The sequence below is a fragment of the Cervus canadensis genome, chromosome 11, assembly GCF_019320065.1.
Source record: "Cervus canadensis isolate Bull #8, Minnesota chromosome 11, ASM1932006v1, whole genome shotgun sequence".
In the NCBI taxonomy this organism is placed as follows: domain Eukaryota; kingdom Metazoa; phylum Chordata; class Mammalia; order Artiodactyla; family Cervidae; genus Cervus; species Cervus canadensis.
The window spans coordinates 13755598-13774367 of NC_057396.1; the positions used below are offsets into that span (position 1 = coordinate 13755598).

The 18770-nt window shown below is 42.4% G+C and overlaps 1 protein-coding gene across 1 annotated transcript in view; it reads right to left on the reverse strand.

Annotated features, from left to right (window-relative positions):
- The window catches only part of C11H11orf97 (chromosome 11 C11orf97 homolog), a 29979-nt gene extending 12058 nt beyond the window's left edge, over positions 1-17921 (reverse strand). Inside the window, exons 1-2 of the mRNA XM_043482149.1 lie at positions 17713-17921; positions 11937-12041 (exon numbers count right to left, since the gene is read on the reverse strand). Coding sequence (XP_043338084.1) covers positions 11937-12041; positions 17713-17854 — 247 coding nt within the window. The 5' untranslated portion in view covers positions 17855-17921. The remainder of the gene's footprint in view (positions 1-11936; positions 12042-17712) is intronic.
- Between the last annotated feature and the right edge of the window lie 849 nt (positions 17922-18770).

Sequence of the window (18770 nt, forward strand, 5' to 3'; positions counted from 1 at the left end):
CTATGCAGTTAAACATCTACAGTGCTACTAATTTAACTTCCCCTAAAGAAAGAGATGAAAAGTCAATAAAGAAACCAACAGCAAAACACAGAGAAATTAGGAATACGTAATAGGCAGTGTATGGACTTCGTCTGTCAGTCTTATCTGAATCTGATTTAACTTCTAGAAGCACAAAATATTTCCAAAGATAACATAACCCAAAGTTACCAGATTAACTCCTCCAATAGATCCTACAATCTTTTAAACTAGATGCTGGTTAATCTCCCTCTTGAAAGAAACAGTAAACTAACTGGAAAACATCACTGCAAAATATAAAGTAATGTCTACTCATTGCAGAAGGCAAATTATAGTCCTAAATCCTGATACTATCAATAAGTGCTGGCTTAGTAATGATTTGCACTGGGTTCTCTGTATCTTAAAATCACATGTTTAGATTTGGGGAGTCAGTTAACAAGTATTTAGTGAGAATTTACTGTGTAGAAAACTGTGACCCAAGTTAAATAAAGAAATGAATTCAGGTAAGTGCCATAAGTTGGTTTTCCCATTTCTGAAGCTACAAATGTTAATATCCAATATTCTCCATAGATGTAAGGTTGCCCATGGCAAATACACTGACATGACTGCTCCTGAAAGGAGTCTATGCCATGTAACGACTAGGGGCACAGCCTTTGGGATCCGAGGCGATCTGGATTTCAGTCCCTTCTCTACCACCTACCAGTTTTATGACTTTGGGCAAGTCATTTAATCCAGTATGTGTCAGTCCCCTCATGGGGATGACAATAATATCTACCTTGAAGGATTGTTATTGCATTTGGATGAAATGGACATAAGTGCTTTGTATCCAATAAATAGTAGCTTTTTTTTTTTTTTTTTTTAACAGAGACAATGATTTTCCTGTCCAAGCATGGACTGAGACTCTGTTTCCAGAGGCACAGTCATTGAACTGACTTACTGAACTGACTCTTTCTCTGCTCCTGAATGGAGTGCCTGAAGCTATCTATCAAGATTAGTTTCCCACCGCCCTTCTAAAGACCTTCAAGGAAGCCTCCACAACCTCCTTCTGCCAAGACCTTTCAAAATTCAAGCTGTTTCTAATATTTAACCCAAATCTTCTCTTACTGATCAAGCCGGTTTCCTCTTCTGCCCTGTCTAGACATAGGAAAGGGTAATAAACTCTCAGATAAGGAGTCCACAAACATTTACTCAATGCTTTCTGTGACACCCTATGTGAGACCAAGGAAATAGGTTTAGATTTATTCCATATTGTGGGAAGGTGTGGTAAATAGAAAACAGTTAAAAATACAGAGGCAGGGACTTCCCTAGTGGTCCTGTGGCTAAGACTCCGTGCTCCCAATGCAGTTGACTGAGTTCGATTCCCAGTCAGGGAACTAGATCCCACATGCCACAGCTAAGAGTTCAGAAGCAGCAACTAAGACCCAGAGCAGATAAATAAATAAAAAAAAAAAAGATCCGGGGGCAAAACTCTGTAGAAAACCCATCTCAAATTAGGTAGAAAGATTGTACCAGTCTAATTTCGTTTGCTCTTTCAGATGCAAGCACAGCTTGATAGAAAAAAAATTTGTTGCTGCTGTCGTTGTTTACTCCCTAAGTCACATCTGACTTTTTGCAACCCCGTGGACTGTAGACCGACAGGCTTCTCTGTCCTTGGGATTTCCCAGGCAAGAATACTGGAGTGGGTTGCCATTTTCTTCTCCAGGAGATCTTCCCGACACAGGGATCAAACCCGAGTCTCCTGCATTGGCAGGAGGATGCTTTACTGCTGAGCCAACAGGGAAGCCCTAACAGAGAAAGTACCTGAAACACAAATGCATATGCCCACAAATGCCTGGGTGAAAAAAGAAAACTCTCAAAGCAAAATATTGTTAGGCACAAGCATTTGTTGTACTTGGGGACAGAGGCTGCTGGGATAAATAGCATGATTTTGAGCGGATAGGATATTTTTGGATGAAAATGTTATGGAAAGTGATACATATTCTACTGGAGGAAAAGAGGATCAGCAAGAAGTATGAATAGCCTTTGAAGCAGTGGCATCTTTATAAAGGGAGCTTCAGCCTCTCAGCTCTGGGCAAATGCTTTCCAGGTGGAGAAAGGAAGACAAGGGGTAGGGTGGGGGGGGGGGGTGTGGAGCTGGCCAGAGAGACCTCAATGCTGGCAGCTTAACCTGAAAAGAGAAGCAGGCACAAGAGAGAAGCCAAGAGAAAAGAATTAAGTCCTTTCTAGAAGGTAGGAATATTACAGAGATTCTTTTCTTTCTCCTCTTTTCTTGCCTCCAACCCTCTTCTACTCAGAAATCTTTTTAGGTGTGTTTTTATCCTGAATTTTAAAGTTACAGAACAAAGTCTTTATGTTGAAAATTTTGGCCGATGGGATCTGACCTGGTCTGACAGAGAAGGCTTCCATTTAAAAATATTTTTGTAATAAAAAGAAATGAAAAAAAATATTTTTGTTTCCTTCAGCTGTCTCCAGACTGTGAATAATGAACATTAGACCTTGAAAAGTCAGCTTAGAAACATATTGTCTATGCTTCCTTTGTGTAAACATGGTCAGAGGAAGAAAATTTTAAGTCATTTAAACTTATATTTGGTGACTTCTAAGCTCTGTAATTATCTTTTTTTTTTTTTGTAATTATTTTAACATGCTTTTGGTGTCTAGTAAGTTCCTTGTATATATATTGTAGGTACAAAAATATTTTTGTTGAATGTGTCAATGAATAGCAAAAATATCTGCAATTGCTGGGTAACATTTTAAATTTCTTAAATCTATACTATACATAATAAACCAGACATATAGACACAAATAAATGTGTCTGATAGCACATTCCCAAAATTAATTGGGAAATAGAATGTTGTATAAGAGAAAACTAGTAAGCTTCATTAATCAAATTTTTCACGACCACCATAAACTCTGCTAGTTTTAGCCAGAAAAATACAAAAAACCCTAGCAATTTAAAAACATTAAATTACGTATGGCAAAAACCACTACAATATTGTAAAGTAATTAGCCTCCAACTAATAAAAATAAATGAAAAAAAAAACCATTAAATTAGTACATTAATTTACTTCTGTGTGGTCCTCTTACAGAATTTTTTGAAATGTAGATGTAGTTTTAAAATAAATGGCAAAATGAATGCAATAGTCCCATAATGCATGCCTCATAAACCTACCTCTTCTTTTAAAAAAAATTGCAAGGAGGGGAAAATCTTCAGGGAACCACTAAGAATACATGAATGATCATGCTAGCTAAATTCTTCCTTATCCAGAAAGTTACATGGTGGTGGTCAGTGGTTTAGTTGCTAAGTCATGTCCAACTATTGAGACCTCCATGGATTGTAACCAGCCAGGTTCCCCTGTCCATTAGGGGAACACTAATGTCCATTAGGGAACACTCCAGTGGAGTAGGCTGGAGTGGCTGCCATTTCCTTCTCCAGGGCATCTTCCTGACCCAGGGATTGACCCACATCTCCTGTAATAAGGGCTTCTCAGGTGGTGTTAGTGTTAAAGAACCTGCCAGCCCATGTAGGAGATGTAAGAGATTTGAGTTTGATCCCTGGGTAGGGAAGATCCCCTGGAGAAGGAAATGACAACCCACTCCAGTATTCTTGCCTGGAGAATCCCATGGACAGAGGACCCTGGGTGCTGTACAGTGCATAGGATCACACAGAGTCGGACACGACTGAGCCCCTAGCACACACACACCTGTGTTTCAGCCGGTCTTCTGCATGGCAGGCAGATTCTTTACCTCTGAGGCATCAGAGAATCTGACATCAGAGATCTGACCAGAAAATTGCATTTGTTTTTTTTTGTTTTTCAGGATAATGAGATCCTGTAGATTCAGGCCCAATGACTTATCTGAACCTGTAAAGCCTCTGAAACCTGTTCTATCTCAGGTTTGGACCTGAACCTGGAGAAGATCCTGACAATATTGTTTTTACCGAAAAGAATACTATTCACTACCAATGCAGTTTCAAATCTTTTTTCCCTCTAAGAAAATATAATCTCATAAAGTATAACCCAATGACAAAGAACAAAGATATCAGCTTTAGATGAACCTACATTCATGTATCAGTTATTCCAGTGAGTGACAACAGTTACTGTTCCTCCCCTAGTCTCAGCTTCTAGAGCTACAAAATGGGAAGAATAGTGATAAGGAATGAGTAAACAGACAAAGTGGGTGATTAAATAGCTAATCCCACTGGGGGAGTAAAAGGTACAGGAGACTCCTGTAAGTTAATGATAACTCAAGGAAGCAGACTTGCTTAACAACAAAACCAAGTAGGCTTGTTTAGCAACAACATCATGTAACAAGAGCAAGAGACATGCCCCCAAACAATGAAACAATGCTAGAAGTGAGGCCCAGTGAGGTCAATAAGTTAATGATTCCCAGAATTTAGATAGGCTTGGGTGTATATAAGGAACAGTAGAAATTGCTTAAATTCAAATAAAAATATATATTCATATATGTATATACACATAGAAAAAAGAGAGAGAAAGGGCCAGGCAAGTAATATAAATAAGTAGAGCAGACTAGAGGTAAGAAATAATTGGCTCTCCCAGGTTTTTCTTTTTCTACATTTTTTGGAGGCATGGATACCACAGAAATACATTTTTTCTTATTTCTACCACTTGCTCCATGGAAGAAAAGCTACAACAAACCTAGACAGCATATTAAAAAACACAGACATCACTTTGCTGACAAAGGTCTGTATAGTCAAAGCTTTGGTTTTTCAGTAGTCATGTACAGATGTGAGAGTTGGACCATAAATAAGACTGAGTGCTGAAGAATTGATGCTTTTGGACTGTGTTGCTGGAGAAGATTCTCGAGGGAATTTCAAGAAAAACTGTGCAGCTAAAGTGGAGTCAGAAAGTACGGGAGACGAGTTCACAGAGGTGAGCAGGCCACCCGACAAAGTTGAAATTTAGCCTAAGGAAAATAAGAAGGCATTAGAGAGCTTTAAGCATGGAGGTGATGGGCAAAGATTTATGTTTGTCAGAGATGCCTCTGGTTTCTGAGAAGAGAATCGACTGCAGGGGGAAAGAGTAGAACCTGTCACTGGGGGCTATTGCTGAGCCTTCAAGAGATGGCTGGGGTTTGGGGAAGATGATTGTGGGCAAAGTGGTTGCTGTTGTTCAGTTGCTTAGTCATGTCTGACTCTTTGAGACCCCATGGACTGCAGTACACCAGGCTTCCCTGTCCATCACCATCTCCTGGAGCTTGTTCAAACTCATGTCCATTGAGTCAGTGATGCCATCCAAACATCTCATCCTCTGTTGTCCCCTTCTCCTCCTGCCTTCAATCTTTCCCAGGATCAGGGTCTTTTCTAATGAGTCAGACCTTCCCATCAGGTGGCCAAAGTATTGGAGCTTCAGTTTCAGCATCAGTCCTTCCAATGATTATTCAGGACTGATTTCCTTTAGGACTGGCTGCTTTGATTTCCTTACAGTCCAAGGGACTATCAAGAGTCTTCTCCAGCACCACAGTTCAAAAGCATTAGTTCTTCAGTGCTCAGCCTTCTTTATGGTCCAACTCTCACATCCATACATGACTACTGGAAAAACCACACCTTTGACTAGACTGACCTTTGTCAGCAATACGCTGTCTAGTTTGGTCATAGCTTTTCTCCCAAGGAATAAATGTCTTTTAGTTTCATGGGTGCAGTCACCATCTGCAGTGATTTTGGAGCCCCAAAAAATAAAGTCTCTCACTATTTCCACTGTTTCCCCATCTATTTCCCATGAAGTGATGGGACCAGATGCCATGATCTTCATTTTTTGAATGTTGAGTTTTAAGCCAACTTTTTCACTCTCCTCTTTCACTTTCATCAAGAGGTTCTTTAGTTTGTCTTCACCTTCTGCCATAAGGGTGGTGTCATCTGCATATCTGAGGTTATTGATATTTCTCCTGGCAATCTTGATTCCAGCTTGTGCTTCATCCAGCCCAACATTTCTCATGATGTACTCTTCATGTGAGTTAAATGAGCAGGGTGACAATATACAGCCTTAATGTACTCCTTTCCCGATTTGGAACCAGTCCGTTGTTCCATGTCCAATTCTACCTGTTGTTTCTTGACCTGTATACAGGTTTTTCTGGAGGCAGGTAGGATGGTCTGTCATTCCCATCTCTTCAAGAATTTTCCACAGTTCATTGTGATCCACACAGTCGAAGGCTTTAGTGTACTCAATGAGGCAGAAGTAGATGTTTTGGGCAAGGTCAGGAAATTTCAAATATCTTTCAAATGTAGATTTCACAGGATTCACTGATAGACTGACCATGGAGAGAGGATTTGCCTTCTAGGCCTAGTCAACTGAGTGAGTGGCGGTACCATTTCTTGAGATGGGGAAGACCCACTGAAGAGTGGGATTTTAAAAGCTGGGATGTAGGGACGTCCCTGGTGGTCCAGTGGTTAAGATTTCACCCTCTAAAGCAGAGGGTGCAGGTTTGATCCCTGGTCAGGGAACTTGGGCTTCCCTTGTAGCTAAATCAGTAAAGAATCTGCCTGCAATACAGGAGACCAGGTTCAATCCCTGGGTTGGGAAGATTCCCTGGAGAAGGGAATGGCAACCCACTCCAGTATTCTTGCCTGGAGAATTCCATGGACAGAGGAACCTGGCGGGCTACAGCCCATGGGGTCGCCAAGGTCGGACATGACTTAGCGACTAAAACACTACCACCAGGGAACGAAGATACCGCATGCCTCGTGGCCAAAAACCCAAAACGTAGAACAAAAACAATATTAAAAGATTCAATAAAGACTTAAAATGGTCCATATTAAAAAATCTTTAAAGATTTTTATTCTATTCTATTCTGGTCATGCTAAGTTTGAGAGGCCTTTAGATATCCAAGCCAAGTAGACTTCTGGGAATTTGAAAATCAGAGGCTGGAGATATAAAATTTGGAGTTGTCAGCACAAAAGGGCCAAGCGTGATCTGCAGGGAGGGAGCATGGGTACAGAAAAAGGTCTGTGACTGAGTTTTCCACATTTTAGAGCATAGAAGAAGCAGAGTCAGCAAGGAGGATAGAGGAAGAGAGGTACAACTGAAACCAGGAGACTTGAGTGTGGCGACCTGGAGGCTGAGCGGAGAATGTGTTTTCCGGGGAAGGAGTAAATGGTTATGTCATATGCTGTGGAGAAGTTGAGTTTGTGGATTGGATTTGACCTTGAAGATCACTACATTTGACCTTAATGAGAAAGGTCATTTGCAATCTGGAAAAGAACAATTTCCTTGCATGTGTGGAAGCAAAGGCCTAGTTGGGGGGGGGGTGACAGAGCAGATGATAAGTGAAGAAATAGAAATAATGGGTTAAGTGTACTTACTTCCAACGTCTAGGAAGAACTGCTTATACATCATGTGTGTGCCTGCTCAGTTGCTGTTTTGTATGACTCTTTTGCAACCCCATGGACTGTAGCCCTCCACGCTCCTCTTTCCATGAGATTTCCCAGGCAAGAACACTGGAGTGGGTTGCGATGCCTTCCTCTAGGGGATCTTCTCCACCCAGGGATTGAACCCCTGACTCCTGTGTCTCCTGCATTCACAGGCAGATTCTTCACTCCTGCACTACCTGGGAAGATGACATTCAAGCCCCTAAAAGTTTTATGCGGAACTCTGGATGTGTGTGGCAAGGTGTGTCCTCCAGCAAGAGAGGCCATATCTTTCTTCTGATATTTAAAAGAGTTTGTCACTGTAAACCTTCTTCCAGGTTACAGTAACTGATGCAAGCTGCCAGCCTTAGTTCTCGGGGCTAGGCTGGAAGAGTGTGGAACTCTCCCTAGGTGCTAGTTTCCTGTTCTGGTCAATGTGGGGATGCCAGCAGTGAAAAGGAGAAGAAATGAAAAAGAAAAAATATAGTAGGATTCCGTTTTTCATCATTCAGTCCAGTTCAGTCTCTCAGTTGTGTCCGATTCTTTGCGAACCCATGAATCACAGCACTCCAGGCCTCCCTGTCCATCACCGACTCCCAGAGTTTACTCAAATCCATGTCCATTGAGGAGGTGATGCCATGCAGCCATCTCATCTTCTGTCGTCCCCTTCTCCTCCTGCCCCCAATCCCTCCAAGCATCAGGGTCTTTTCCAATGAGTCAACTCTTCACATGAGGTGGCCAAAGTACTGGAGTTTCAGCTTCAGCATCAGTCCTTCTAATGAACACCCAGGACTGATCTCCTTTAGGATGGACTGGTTGGATCTCCTTGCAGTCCAAGGGACTCTCAAGAGTCTTCTCCAACACCACAGTTCAAAAGCATCAATTTTTCGGTGCTCAGCTTTCTTCACCATCCAACTCTCACATACATATATGACCACTGGAAAAACCATAGCCTTGACCAGACGGACCTTTGTTGGCAAAGTAATGTCTCTGCTTTTAATATGCTATCTAGGTTGGTCATAACTTTCCTTCCAAGGAGTAAGCGTCTTTTAATTTCATGGCTGCAGTCACCATCTGCAGTGATTTTGGAGCCCCCAAAAATAAAGTCTGACACCATTTCCACTGTCTCCCCATCTATTTCCCATGAAGTGATGGAACCAGATGCCATGATCTTAGTTTTCTGAATGTTAAGCTTTAAGCCAACTTTTTCACTTGCCTCTTTCACTTTCATTCCTCTTCACTTTCTGCCATAAGGGTGGTGTCATCTGCATATCTGAGGTTATTGATATTTCTCCCGGCAACCTTGATTCCAGCTTGTGCTTCTTCCAGCCCAGTGTTTCTCATGATGTACTCTGCGTAGAAGTTAAATAAGCAGGGTGACAATATACAGCCTTGATGGACCCCTTTTCCTATGGAGTTCCTATGGAACCAGTGTGTTGTTCCATGTCCAGTTCTAAGTGTTGCTTCCTGACCTGCATACAGGTTTCTCAAGAGGCAGGTCAGGTTGTCTAGTATTCCCATGTCTTTCAGAATTTTCCACAGTTTATTGTGATCCACACAGTCAAAGGCTTTGGCGTAGTCAATAAAGCAGAAAAAGATGTTTTTCTGAAACTCTCTTGCTTTTTCAATGATCCAGTGGATGTTGGCAATTTTATCTCTGGTTCCTCTGCCTTTTCAAAAACCAGCTTTAACATCTGGATGTTCACGGTTCATGTATTGCTGAAGCCTGGCTTCGAGAATTTTGAGCATTACTTTACTAGCGTGTGAGATGAGTGCAATTGTGCGGTAGTTTGAGCATTCTTTGGGATTGCCTTTCTTAGGGATTGGAATGAAAACTGACCTTTTCCAGTCCTGTGGCCACACCTGAGTTTTCCAAATTTGCTGACATATTGAGTGAAGCACTTTCACAGCATCATCTTTCAGGATTTGAAATAGCTCAACTGGAATTCCATCACCTCCACTAGCTTTGTTCATAGTGATGCTTTCCAAGGCCCACTTGACTTCACATTCCAGGATGTCTGCCTCTAGGTAAGTGATCACACCATTGTGATTATCTGGGTCATGAAGATCTTTTTTGTTTTCATCATTAGAGCCCTTTAAAACATTACCTTACAGAAGCAGCTCTCAGCTTTGATTTTTTTCTAGGCTAAAATAGCACCTCTGTGCGACCTCTGGTGGATGCTATAAAAAATGCAGCACCCCAGGCGGTCTTCATTTTATATGAAAAATATTTGAGAGGTCTTCCCTGGTAGCTCAGTCCATAAAGAATCCACCTGCAAGGCAGGAAACCCCAGTTGGATTCCTGGGCCGGGAAGATCCTCTGGCAGAAGGGATAGGCTACCCATTCCAGCATTTGTGAGCTTCCCTTGTGGCTCAGCTGGTAAAGAATCCGCCCGCAATGCGGGAGACCTGGGTTCAATGCCTGGGTTGGGAAGATCCCCTGGAGAAGGAAAAGGCTACCCACTCCAGTATTCTGGCCTGGAAAATTCCATGGACTGTATAGTCCATGCGGTTGCAAAGAGTTGGACACGACTGAGCCACTTTCACTTTCGATATTTGAGAAGATTGCCTAGAAAAATGAATTTTTATAAACCAAATGATTTTTCCTAATTATTCAGACTGACATAAATAAATTTATCCATTTATTTATAATTTATAAATAAATAATTTATTTATAATTTATAAATAAATAATTTATTTATTATTTTATATAAATAAAATTTATTTAAATAAATAAATAATAATAAATTTATTATTAAGAATCAACACACCATCCAAATAGTGTATAAATTAGCTTTTCTGTAATCTCTGAAATGAAGGGGACCCAAATACAATTGCATAGACTTAAAAATTCTTTTTTAATCACAAGGGAAACAGTATATATAGATTGGGTTTCAGAGAAACAATTTAGTTGGTCATTCTGCATCCATCCGTAGAGTTCAAACTCTAAGACTTTCAACTTTCCTTCAAGACACTGTATGAACAAAATTAGCCATTCCTTTGACCTCTCTTTCCATAAGAATGGGTGATACAAGAAGACCTTAAAAGGCGTTTCTATGCTGGTTTTAAAACGTGAAGTGGAGGGAAAAATTCTTAAAGGAAAAAGAAGACATTATTTAAAGCTGTAGTATCAATGTGGCATTGGTATTGAGATCAATAAATAGATCAACGGGACAGAACAGGGAGTGAAGAAATAGGAAAAACCCCATAAAGTGTGAAGCTATGTCATGGGGTCTGAAAAGCTGTCCCTCTGGGCCTGCAGCCTCTGCTCCAGTTTGGGCCCCACCAGCTTGGGCTTCCCCAGCAGCATGAGAGGTGAAGAACCCGCCTGCCAGCGCAGGAGATCTGAGACACAGGCTCCATCCCTGGGTTGGGAAGCTCCCCTGGAGGAGGAAATGACTACCCACTCCAGTATTCTTGCCTGGAGAATTCCATGGACAGAGGAGCCTGGCGGGCGGCAGTCCATGGGGTCGCCAAGAGCTGGACAGGACCGAAGTGGCTTAGCACAGCACAGCCTGTTGTTCAACAGTTCTCCTCGGAAAGTGTCAAGTTCTCTAAGTTCAGGAGTCAGGTCTTACGTTGCTTTTGTATCTTCAAGCAACTGCTGGTATCCAAGAGGGTTTCAATTAAAGCATGAAATATGCACCTGCTAATCACCGAGGAAGAGCTATAAAAATAAGGAGCTTCAGCAGTCTCAAAACAATGTCTATAAGGGATTCTTTAGAGTATGCACGTGTGTGTGCCCAGTTGCTTTAGTCATATCCAACTCTGTGCGACCCTAGCCTGCCAGGCTCCTCTGTCCATGGGATTCTCCAGGTCAAGAATACTACAGTGGGTTGCCATGCCCTCCTCCAGGGAATCTTCCTGACCCAGGGATCGAACCCACATCTCCTGCATGGGTAGGCAGATTCTTTATCGCTGAACTGCCAGGAAGCCCTCTTTAGAGCATATCATTTTTCAAATGAACCGTCAGTGTGAGCTATCAAAGCCCAGACCATGTAACCCATATACTATGTGTATATGAGATAAAATCCTGGGATGAATTGACCTATTTAAATGACTTAGATTCTTCTGGGTCAGTGATTTCAAAGTGGGGTCTCTGGACCAGCATCATCAACTTGGGACTTGGTAGAAATGCAAATTCTTGGACCCCCACCCCAGACTTTCTAATCCAGTTACTCTATAGATGGGGCTCAGCTATCTGCTTTTAACAGGTAATTCCTAGATAATTCTGATGCAGTCAATACTTTGAGAATCACTGTTATTGGTATTACTTATTTGATAAAGATTGAAGATATTATTGTGCTTTCCAGACACTTGGAAAAAATTCTACTTATCATTAAGTAGAAATAAACCCACCAAAAATGTGGGACAGCAATGTAAATGCAACAGTTTATTTGGACAAAGGCAAAATAATTATAAAATTAGCCAAGAACCTCCAAGGGGGCTGTTTTTCTTTTAATACTCATGGTTTTGCAATAAATAAGATAATCACTGCCACCAAACAGGCAATTTTATATCCATTTTGCAAATATACTTCATTTCTCACTGAGATTACCTGCAGGTGGATGTTTAATGTGGCATTCATCTCTTTTAATATAAAGTTCTTCTTCGAGTACTTCTTTAATTCTCTTATGTGGTTCACAATATAAAAACTTCTTCCCTGTAAAGACATTAACAAAATTGTTTGCTTATCATAAATTCTGCCCAACCTTCTAGTCATTATTTACATAAATAACTATTTTTTAAAGAGACAAATCCTTCCATACAAATAGCAGGTGTTTCATCCTGCAGACTCTATTTTGGAAAGATCCCTTCCAGTGTAACTTATAGCATTGCGGGGGACCGGGGTGGGGGGATGAACTTTATATTTTGCGGTTAAGTTTCAGACAACTTATTTTAAGTATTATGAAATAATATATGAAGTTTTCTTCATTAGCTTGAAGAAAACTTTCATTTATTCGATAAATTCTTATTAAAGACATACTCTGTGCCAGGCATTTGGGGCAGAGGACACAGCGGTGAGTAATAAAGATACATGGTGGCTCAGTTGATAAAGAATCTGCCTGCAACGTGGGAGACCTGGGTTTGATCTCTGGGTTGGGAAGATCCCCTGGAGAAGGGAAAGGCTATCCACTCCAGTATTCTGGCCTGGAGAATTCCATGGACTGTATAGTCCACGAGGTCGCAAAGAGTGGACACGACTGAGCAACTTTCACTTTCATGCATAGAGCCTACAATCCAGATACATAATATAGAACAGTCTAGCAGTATTTCATCACCTTTTTAAAAGAATAAATCTGAACTGGAGTGGAGTGTCACTAATGGACATATGACCTTTTCCTGTTCTCCAAACCTGGCCCCACAAGACTTCACTGCTATAGTTGAGGATGGACTATTTTTTCTAAGCTCTTTAGTTACATTTCTTCTGCTCAGCCCAGGGAGTGATCTGAGTCTATCTGTCTCTCCACACTCTCCTGTCAGCCCTTCTCTCTGTTGCTCTCTGAGCTCCAGCCACGTGACCTTTCTGTCCATCACCACACATTGTCTCTTTTGTACATTCTATTTTCTCTGCCCGAACTGTCTTTCTCATAATTATTTTTGCCTGGGTAACTTCTACCTGAATGTCAGGTCTAGGCTGAAATGTCAGTTCTTTAAGGAAATTGTCCTTGGCTCCACAATCTTGAAATGTCCCTGGTTACTTTTTCTCATAGTATTCTCCTCTTTTCTTTCATTTGATTTATTGCAATGTGTATGCAGCCTCATTTACTTTATATACAATTTTATTTGTGTAACGATTAGGACCGTATGTCTCCCTTGCCAGACTATATACCATAAGAGCGGAGGTGTTGTCTGTTCAGTTAATCAGAGTCCTAGAACAGAGTGTGACATAATAATAGATGCTCAACAGGATTTCCCTGCTGGTCCAGTGTTTAAGAACCTGCCTGCCAATGCAGAGGACATGGGGTCCGATCCCTGGTCAGGAAACTAGATCCCACGTACCTCGGGGCAGCTAAGCCTGTGCACCCCACCTGCTGAGCCTAGAGCCTGTGAACCACAACGACTGAAGCCTGTGCTCCCCAGAGCCTGTGCTCCTCAATGAGGGATGCCACAGCAGTGAGAAGCCAGCATACTAGAGAGTAGCCTCCTCTTGCCACAACCAGAGTGTGCCGGTGTGAAGCTACGAAGACCCAGCATAGCCAGAAATAAATAAACACAGATTTAAAAAAATAAGAGATGCTCAACAAGTGTGTGTTCAAGTGGCACTAAAGCACAGTCCAATCAGGTGGAGTGCAGGTTCCTCTATGTGTGTGTCTACCCACACAGCCCTGCGAACAGCAGGCAGCCAGTAGGTTCCAGCCCTAGTGCTTCAAAGCTCCATCTAGGGAGCCATGGAGACTCTCAATGACCAACGCAAAGATATGGCAGGTGTCATCTTTTCCAGACTAACTGACAAGGAACAAATTTGACCTGTGTGCAGACTGGCCCAAATGGGGCAAGAGACCCACTGCTTCTCGCTGTGGGTCTGGGTCATTCCTGGTCGTAAGACCCAAACACACCCTCAGACATGAACAAGGTAGAGTGAGATACTCTCTGGGTCTGGTCTTGTTTTCGCCCAGATTCCGTCATATGAATGAGAGATGAATGTGGTTCAGCATTACTCAAGTTTAACTCTGGTTTAAAATTCAGTCAAATCATGATCTTCAGGCAGAAAAGGGTTTAAGAAATTTGGCTAAGAGGAAAAGTCTATAATAGCTCAGTAGAAAGGAAGAGATCACGTGCTGTAATTTCAAGTCTCTTGACAAATTCCAGCCTTTCTCTCACAAGAATTCACAGAAGAAATCATCAAAGGTTTTGAGGAACTATGAAAAATGACTTGTAAAGAGCTGTGTGTGTGTGAGTGCGTGCACACACTCAGTCATGTCCGACTCTTTGGGAGCCCATGCACTGTAGCCTGCCAGGTTCCTCTGTCCATGGGATTTTCCAGGCAAGAATACTGGAGTGGGTTGCCATTTCCTACCGGGGCATCTTCCTGGACCAAGGATTGAACCCATGCCTCCTGCATTGGCAGGTGGATTCTTTACCACTGTGCCACCTGGGAAGCTCATAAGGAGCTAGTATGGGCAAATGTTCCTTGCTCCAAGTAAGACAAAGAAAGGAAGGAAGCAAACAAGCTGGCTATTAACAAGTGCTACGATTTATTGAATGCTTCCATGCCCTAGACATCTTATGTATACTATCTTTCTTCCTGACAATCAGCCTATGGGAAGGTAAAATTATTCCTACTTTATGGATGAGGGGCTTCCCTTGTGGCTCAGCTGGTAAAGAATCCACCTGCAATGCAGGAGACCTGGGTTCAATCCCTGGGTTGGGAAGATCCCCTGGAGAAGGGTAAGGCTACCCACTCCAGTATTCTGGACTAGAGAATTCCATGGACTACAGTCAATGGAGTTGCAAAGGTCGAACACGACTGAACAACTTTCACTTTCACTTATGGATGAGAAGGTAAGTTTCAAAAGTCTTAAAACTAGTCATAAAAATTAAAAGAATTTGATGCTTTCAAACTGTGGTGCTGGAGAAAACTTTTGAGAGTCCTTTGGACAGCAAGGAGATCAAACCAGTCAATCCTAAAGGAAATAAACCCTGAATATTCATTGAAAGGACTGATGCTAAAGCTGAAGCTCCAATACTTTGGTCACCTGATGTGAACAGTCAATTCTCTGGAAAAGAGCCTGATTCTGGGAAAGATTGAAGGCAGGAGGAGAATGGGACAACAGAGGATGAGACGGTTGGATGGCATCACTGAGTCAATGGACATGAGTTTGAGCAAACTTCGGGAGATAGTGAAAGACAGGGAAGCCTGGGGTGCTAGCAGTCCATGGGATCACAAAGAGACAGACACGATTTAGCGACTGAACAACATAGCTGACCCTCTCAAACCAAGTTACTAAACTGACTAGATTAGGGAGATGTTGCAGCCATAGTATAGTATTTGCATTTCAGCAAGACATTTGATAAACTGCATTCATATAGGAGGCAGAGTGCCCACGCCAAAGATGCTACTTGACAGATCAGGGATTTCCAGAGACTCTACTTGGAACTGTGAGGTTCACCATTTAATTAGTTAATCTGAATATAGGAACTTTCAGCAAATTCACCAAATGTGAGAATGACACAAACTTGGTGAATGGTTTATGTGCTGAATGGCAAGCTCAGGACTCAAAGGGCCTTCCATACTTGGAATGAAGTGTTCACATCCATAGGATGGTATTGATGGGGATAAATATAATGACCTGCATTTAGGACCAAACAGAGGGACTGCATAAGTACGGGACAGAAAAGGCCTGGGTCAAATGTTTTCAATTGGACAGAGGGGAAAAGAGAAACTAAGGATGTCATAGATTGCACTTGTCATGTGCTAGTAATCTAATGTGTCTGCCAAAACAGCTATGGTAAATTTATATAGATTCACTTAATAGAAGTATAATGTTCAGATTAGGGGAGGTTATGGTCCGACCACACTACCCTAATCTAACGGTACCTAGAATACTGGATTCAGTGATTTAATAAAACGGAGAATGTTGGGATAGTTCAGCCATCATGGTGAGAGCACTAGAAATTATTTTAAAGGCATGAATAAAAAATAAAGGTAACAATAAAGGTAACACTGAGGCAATAAAAGATTTGATGGGGCTCAAATAGCCACCATTATATAATCCAAAGATGTTTCAGTGGGAAAGGACCATATTTTATCTGTGTATATTTGGGAGCAGATGTGTGATTAGGGAGTAGAAGCTGTACAGACACTGAGGACCTTTCCAAAAAATAGAGACTGAAGATTTCAAAAAAAAATTTTTGAAAATTAAATGGGTACTTGTGCAGGTATGAATAATCTGTCTCTACTTCAGCTGAAGCCCTAATCGATGAGCTCAGGAAGCTTAGGCAGGCACTCTTCATATGTTCCCACCCTGACTCTGTGCCCCTGAGTGTTTGGATACCAGCCTTAACTCATTATTCATTTCCCAGCAACTGCCCAATGGCAGGCACACAATCAGCACTCAATACTTGTTCAATTGACAAGAAAATGGCTAATTCCACCTTTTACTCCTACAGCCAAAAAGAATAAAGAACCTTTAAATTCTAGCATCGCTTATGAGAAAATTTGCAGGTAGAATTTCAAGTCAGAGTAAGGAATTCCTTAAATATACTGAATACTTACATATACACTGAACTTAGTTGCTCTAAATAAGGCCTCTGCGTGCTGTTGACAAGAACAAGAATGAGGCATCATAATCAGGTATATTGTGACTGATGCTGAGGAAAGAGGCAGGCAACAGCAGTTCTGAGGCTCCTCCGGAGGTCCCGGGCTCCCAAGACGGGGTGTGGTCCCTGGGGGAGCAGAAGTCGCTGCTCCTCCTCTGGAGCCAGGCGGCTCTCTAGAGGGGCAATCAGCGAGGCAATGCAGGACTGGGACTCGCTCACGTTCTTCACACTATTATTTTCATCTTCATCATTCCTTAGCACCTACTGAAGACGTGTGGGTTACACGGGGCTGGGAAATATCTGTAAATTTATGGAACAAGATGGATGAGCGCTTCGACCAGGCGCGGACTCAAACTTTCAACTATGTTGGTTGTGACTCTGAACCAGACCTGCTTTTTACTTCTTGGAAGGTTGTTTGTATGTTTGGCAGGGCAGGAGGAAACAACGTGTTAGCATGTGGCCCATAATTGTAAGATTCTGAAAGGGTCAGATAATCATAATTTAGGAACGGAGAATCCAAGAAATGGGAGTTTAATTGTTTGAAGGAGTTCTCCTGCCACTGGGTGATGGTGGGTTAGGTACGTCCTTCCACTAGTCTAGACTTCAATTTCCCGGTTTGAAAAATGAAGGAATTGACAAAAATGATACGCGTATTTCCATGCGTGTGTATATAATTTATGTATTTAAAAACTAATTTCATATTTTATATGTAAAACAAATTTAAATATTTTACACATTTTATAATTAAAATCTATTTTGTAATTTAATATTTTGAATACTATATGTATGTGTATTCACACGTGCACAATTTTTTTCAATACCTTCCAGGCCAATGCCACTACCCATTAAGTTGGAGGCTACCTGGGCTCTGATAACCTTTTATGAAGGAGAGCTTGGGGAAATGGACCAGATGGGCTTCGGCCCTTAGCTTTGCCAAAACAGCAACTCCAACCCCTCCCTCCAAAACCTTTGCGGCTTCAGCTAGTCCGACCGCGGTTTACCGTTCGCCTTTCACGGCTTCTCCTCGCCCACGTCCCTCCCACGGTGTCCACGGCTGGAAGGGAACTCACACTGCTTGCGGGACTCCTGGGTTCCGCCGCCGTCCGGCTCTCCGCGCGCCGCGCACCCCAGGCCTGCGGGCGGCCGGGGCTGCTCGCCATCGCGGCCCGCCTCGGGCACCGTCACGACTGCCGCCGCCTCCTCCCCCCTCATGCCGCCTGGGTCTTCGGGGCCGGCGGCCGGCTGGCCTTCTCCGCTCTGCCGCCGGCGGCCGCGAACGCGAGGCGTCTCCGGTTGCCATGGTGGCGGGATCCTCCCCGCGCCGAGCAGATCTAAGCTGGCGTCTCCTGTGTCCCGCGCCCAGGAAGACAGACGCTGGAGTCGGGGAGCCGTGATTACTAACCCACCAAAGCAAAGGAATTTCTGTTAATTTCCCGTATGTTTGTCACAGCAATTTTGCAAGAGAGGCTTTACTATTGCCTGGTAGGGAAGCTGAGATTCGAAAATCTAAGAACATTGTCTGAAGTTAGGCAACCAGAAGTGGCACAAGCTGGAATCCGAATTCAGAAAAGTTTGGTCCCAGAGGCCAAAGAGTAGATAGCCACCTGGAACAGGTAAGAGCGGGACTGGACGCGTGAGTTGAGGTAAGGTCACTGGTTTCACGCAGTGATGATGTTTGTCGTGTCCCGGCTCCTTGCTACACACACAACATGATGGAATAAATCAATGTTAAGGATTCCTAACTTTTGGATTGTAAATTCTTGTTGTTAAACAACTCTTGTAGTGTCAAGCACTTTTGTATTCACAATCTATTTCAATCCATATAATAACTGATTTTACGGATGAAGTCAAACTCAAAGTTTAATTTAAATAGCAAATGGGAAACTCTAGGGTTTTTGGAGTATGAGGTTGCGTTTGTTTTTGCAGTTATTTAAAACAACGTTGTGGTGTTACTTTTATATGGGGTTGAATGCATGAGACAAGTGCTCAGGGCTGGTGCACTGGGAAGACCCAGAGGGATGGGATGGGGAGGGAGGTGGGAGGGGGGATCAGGATGGGGAACACATGTAAATCCATGGCTGATTCATGTCAATGTATGGCAAAAACCACTACAATATTGTAAGGTAAT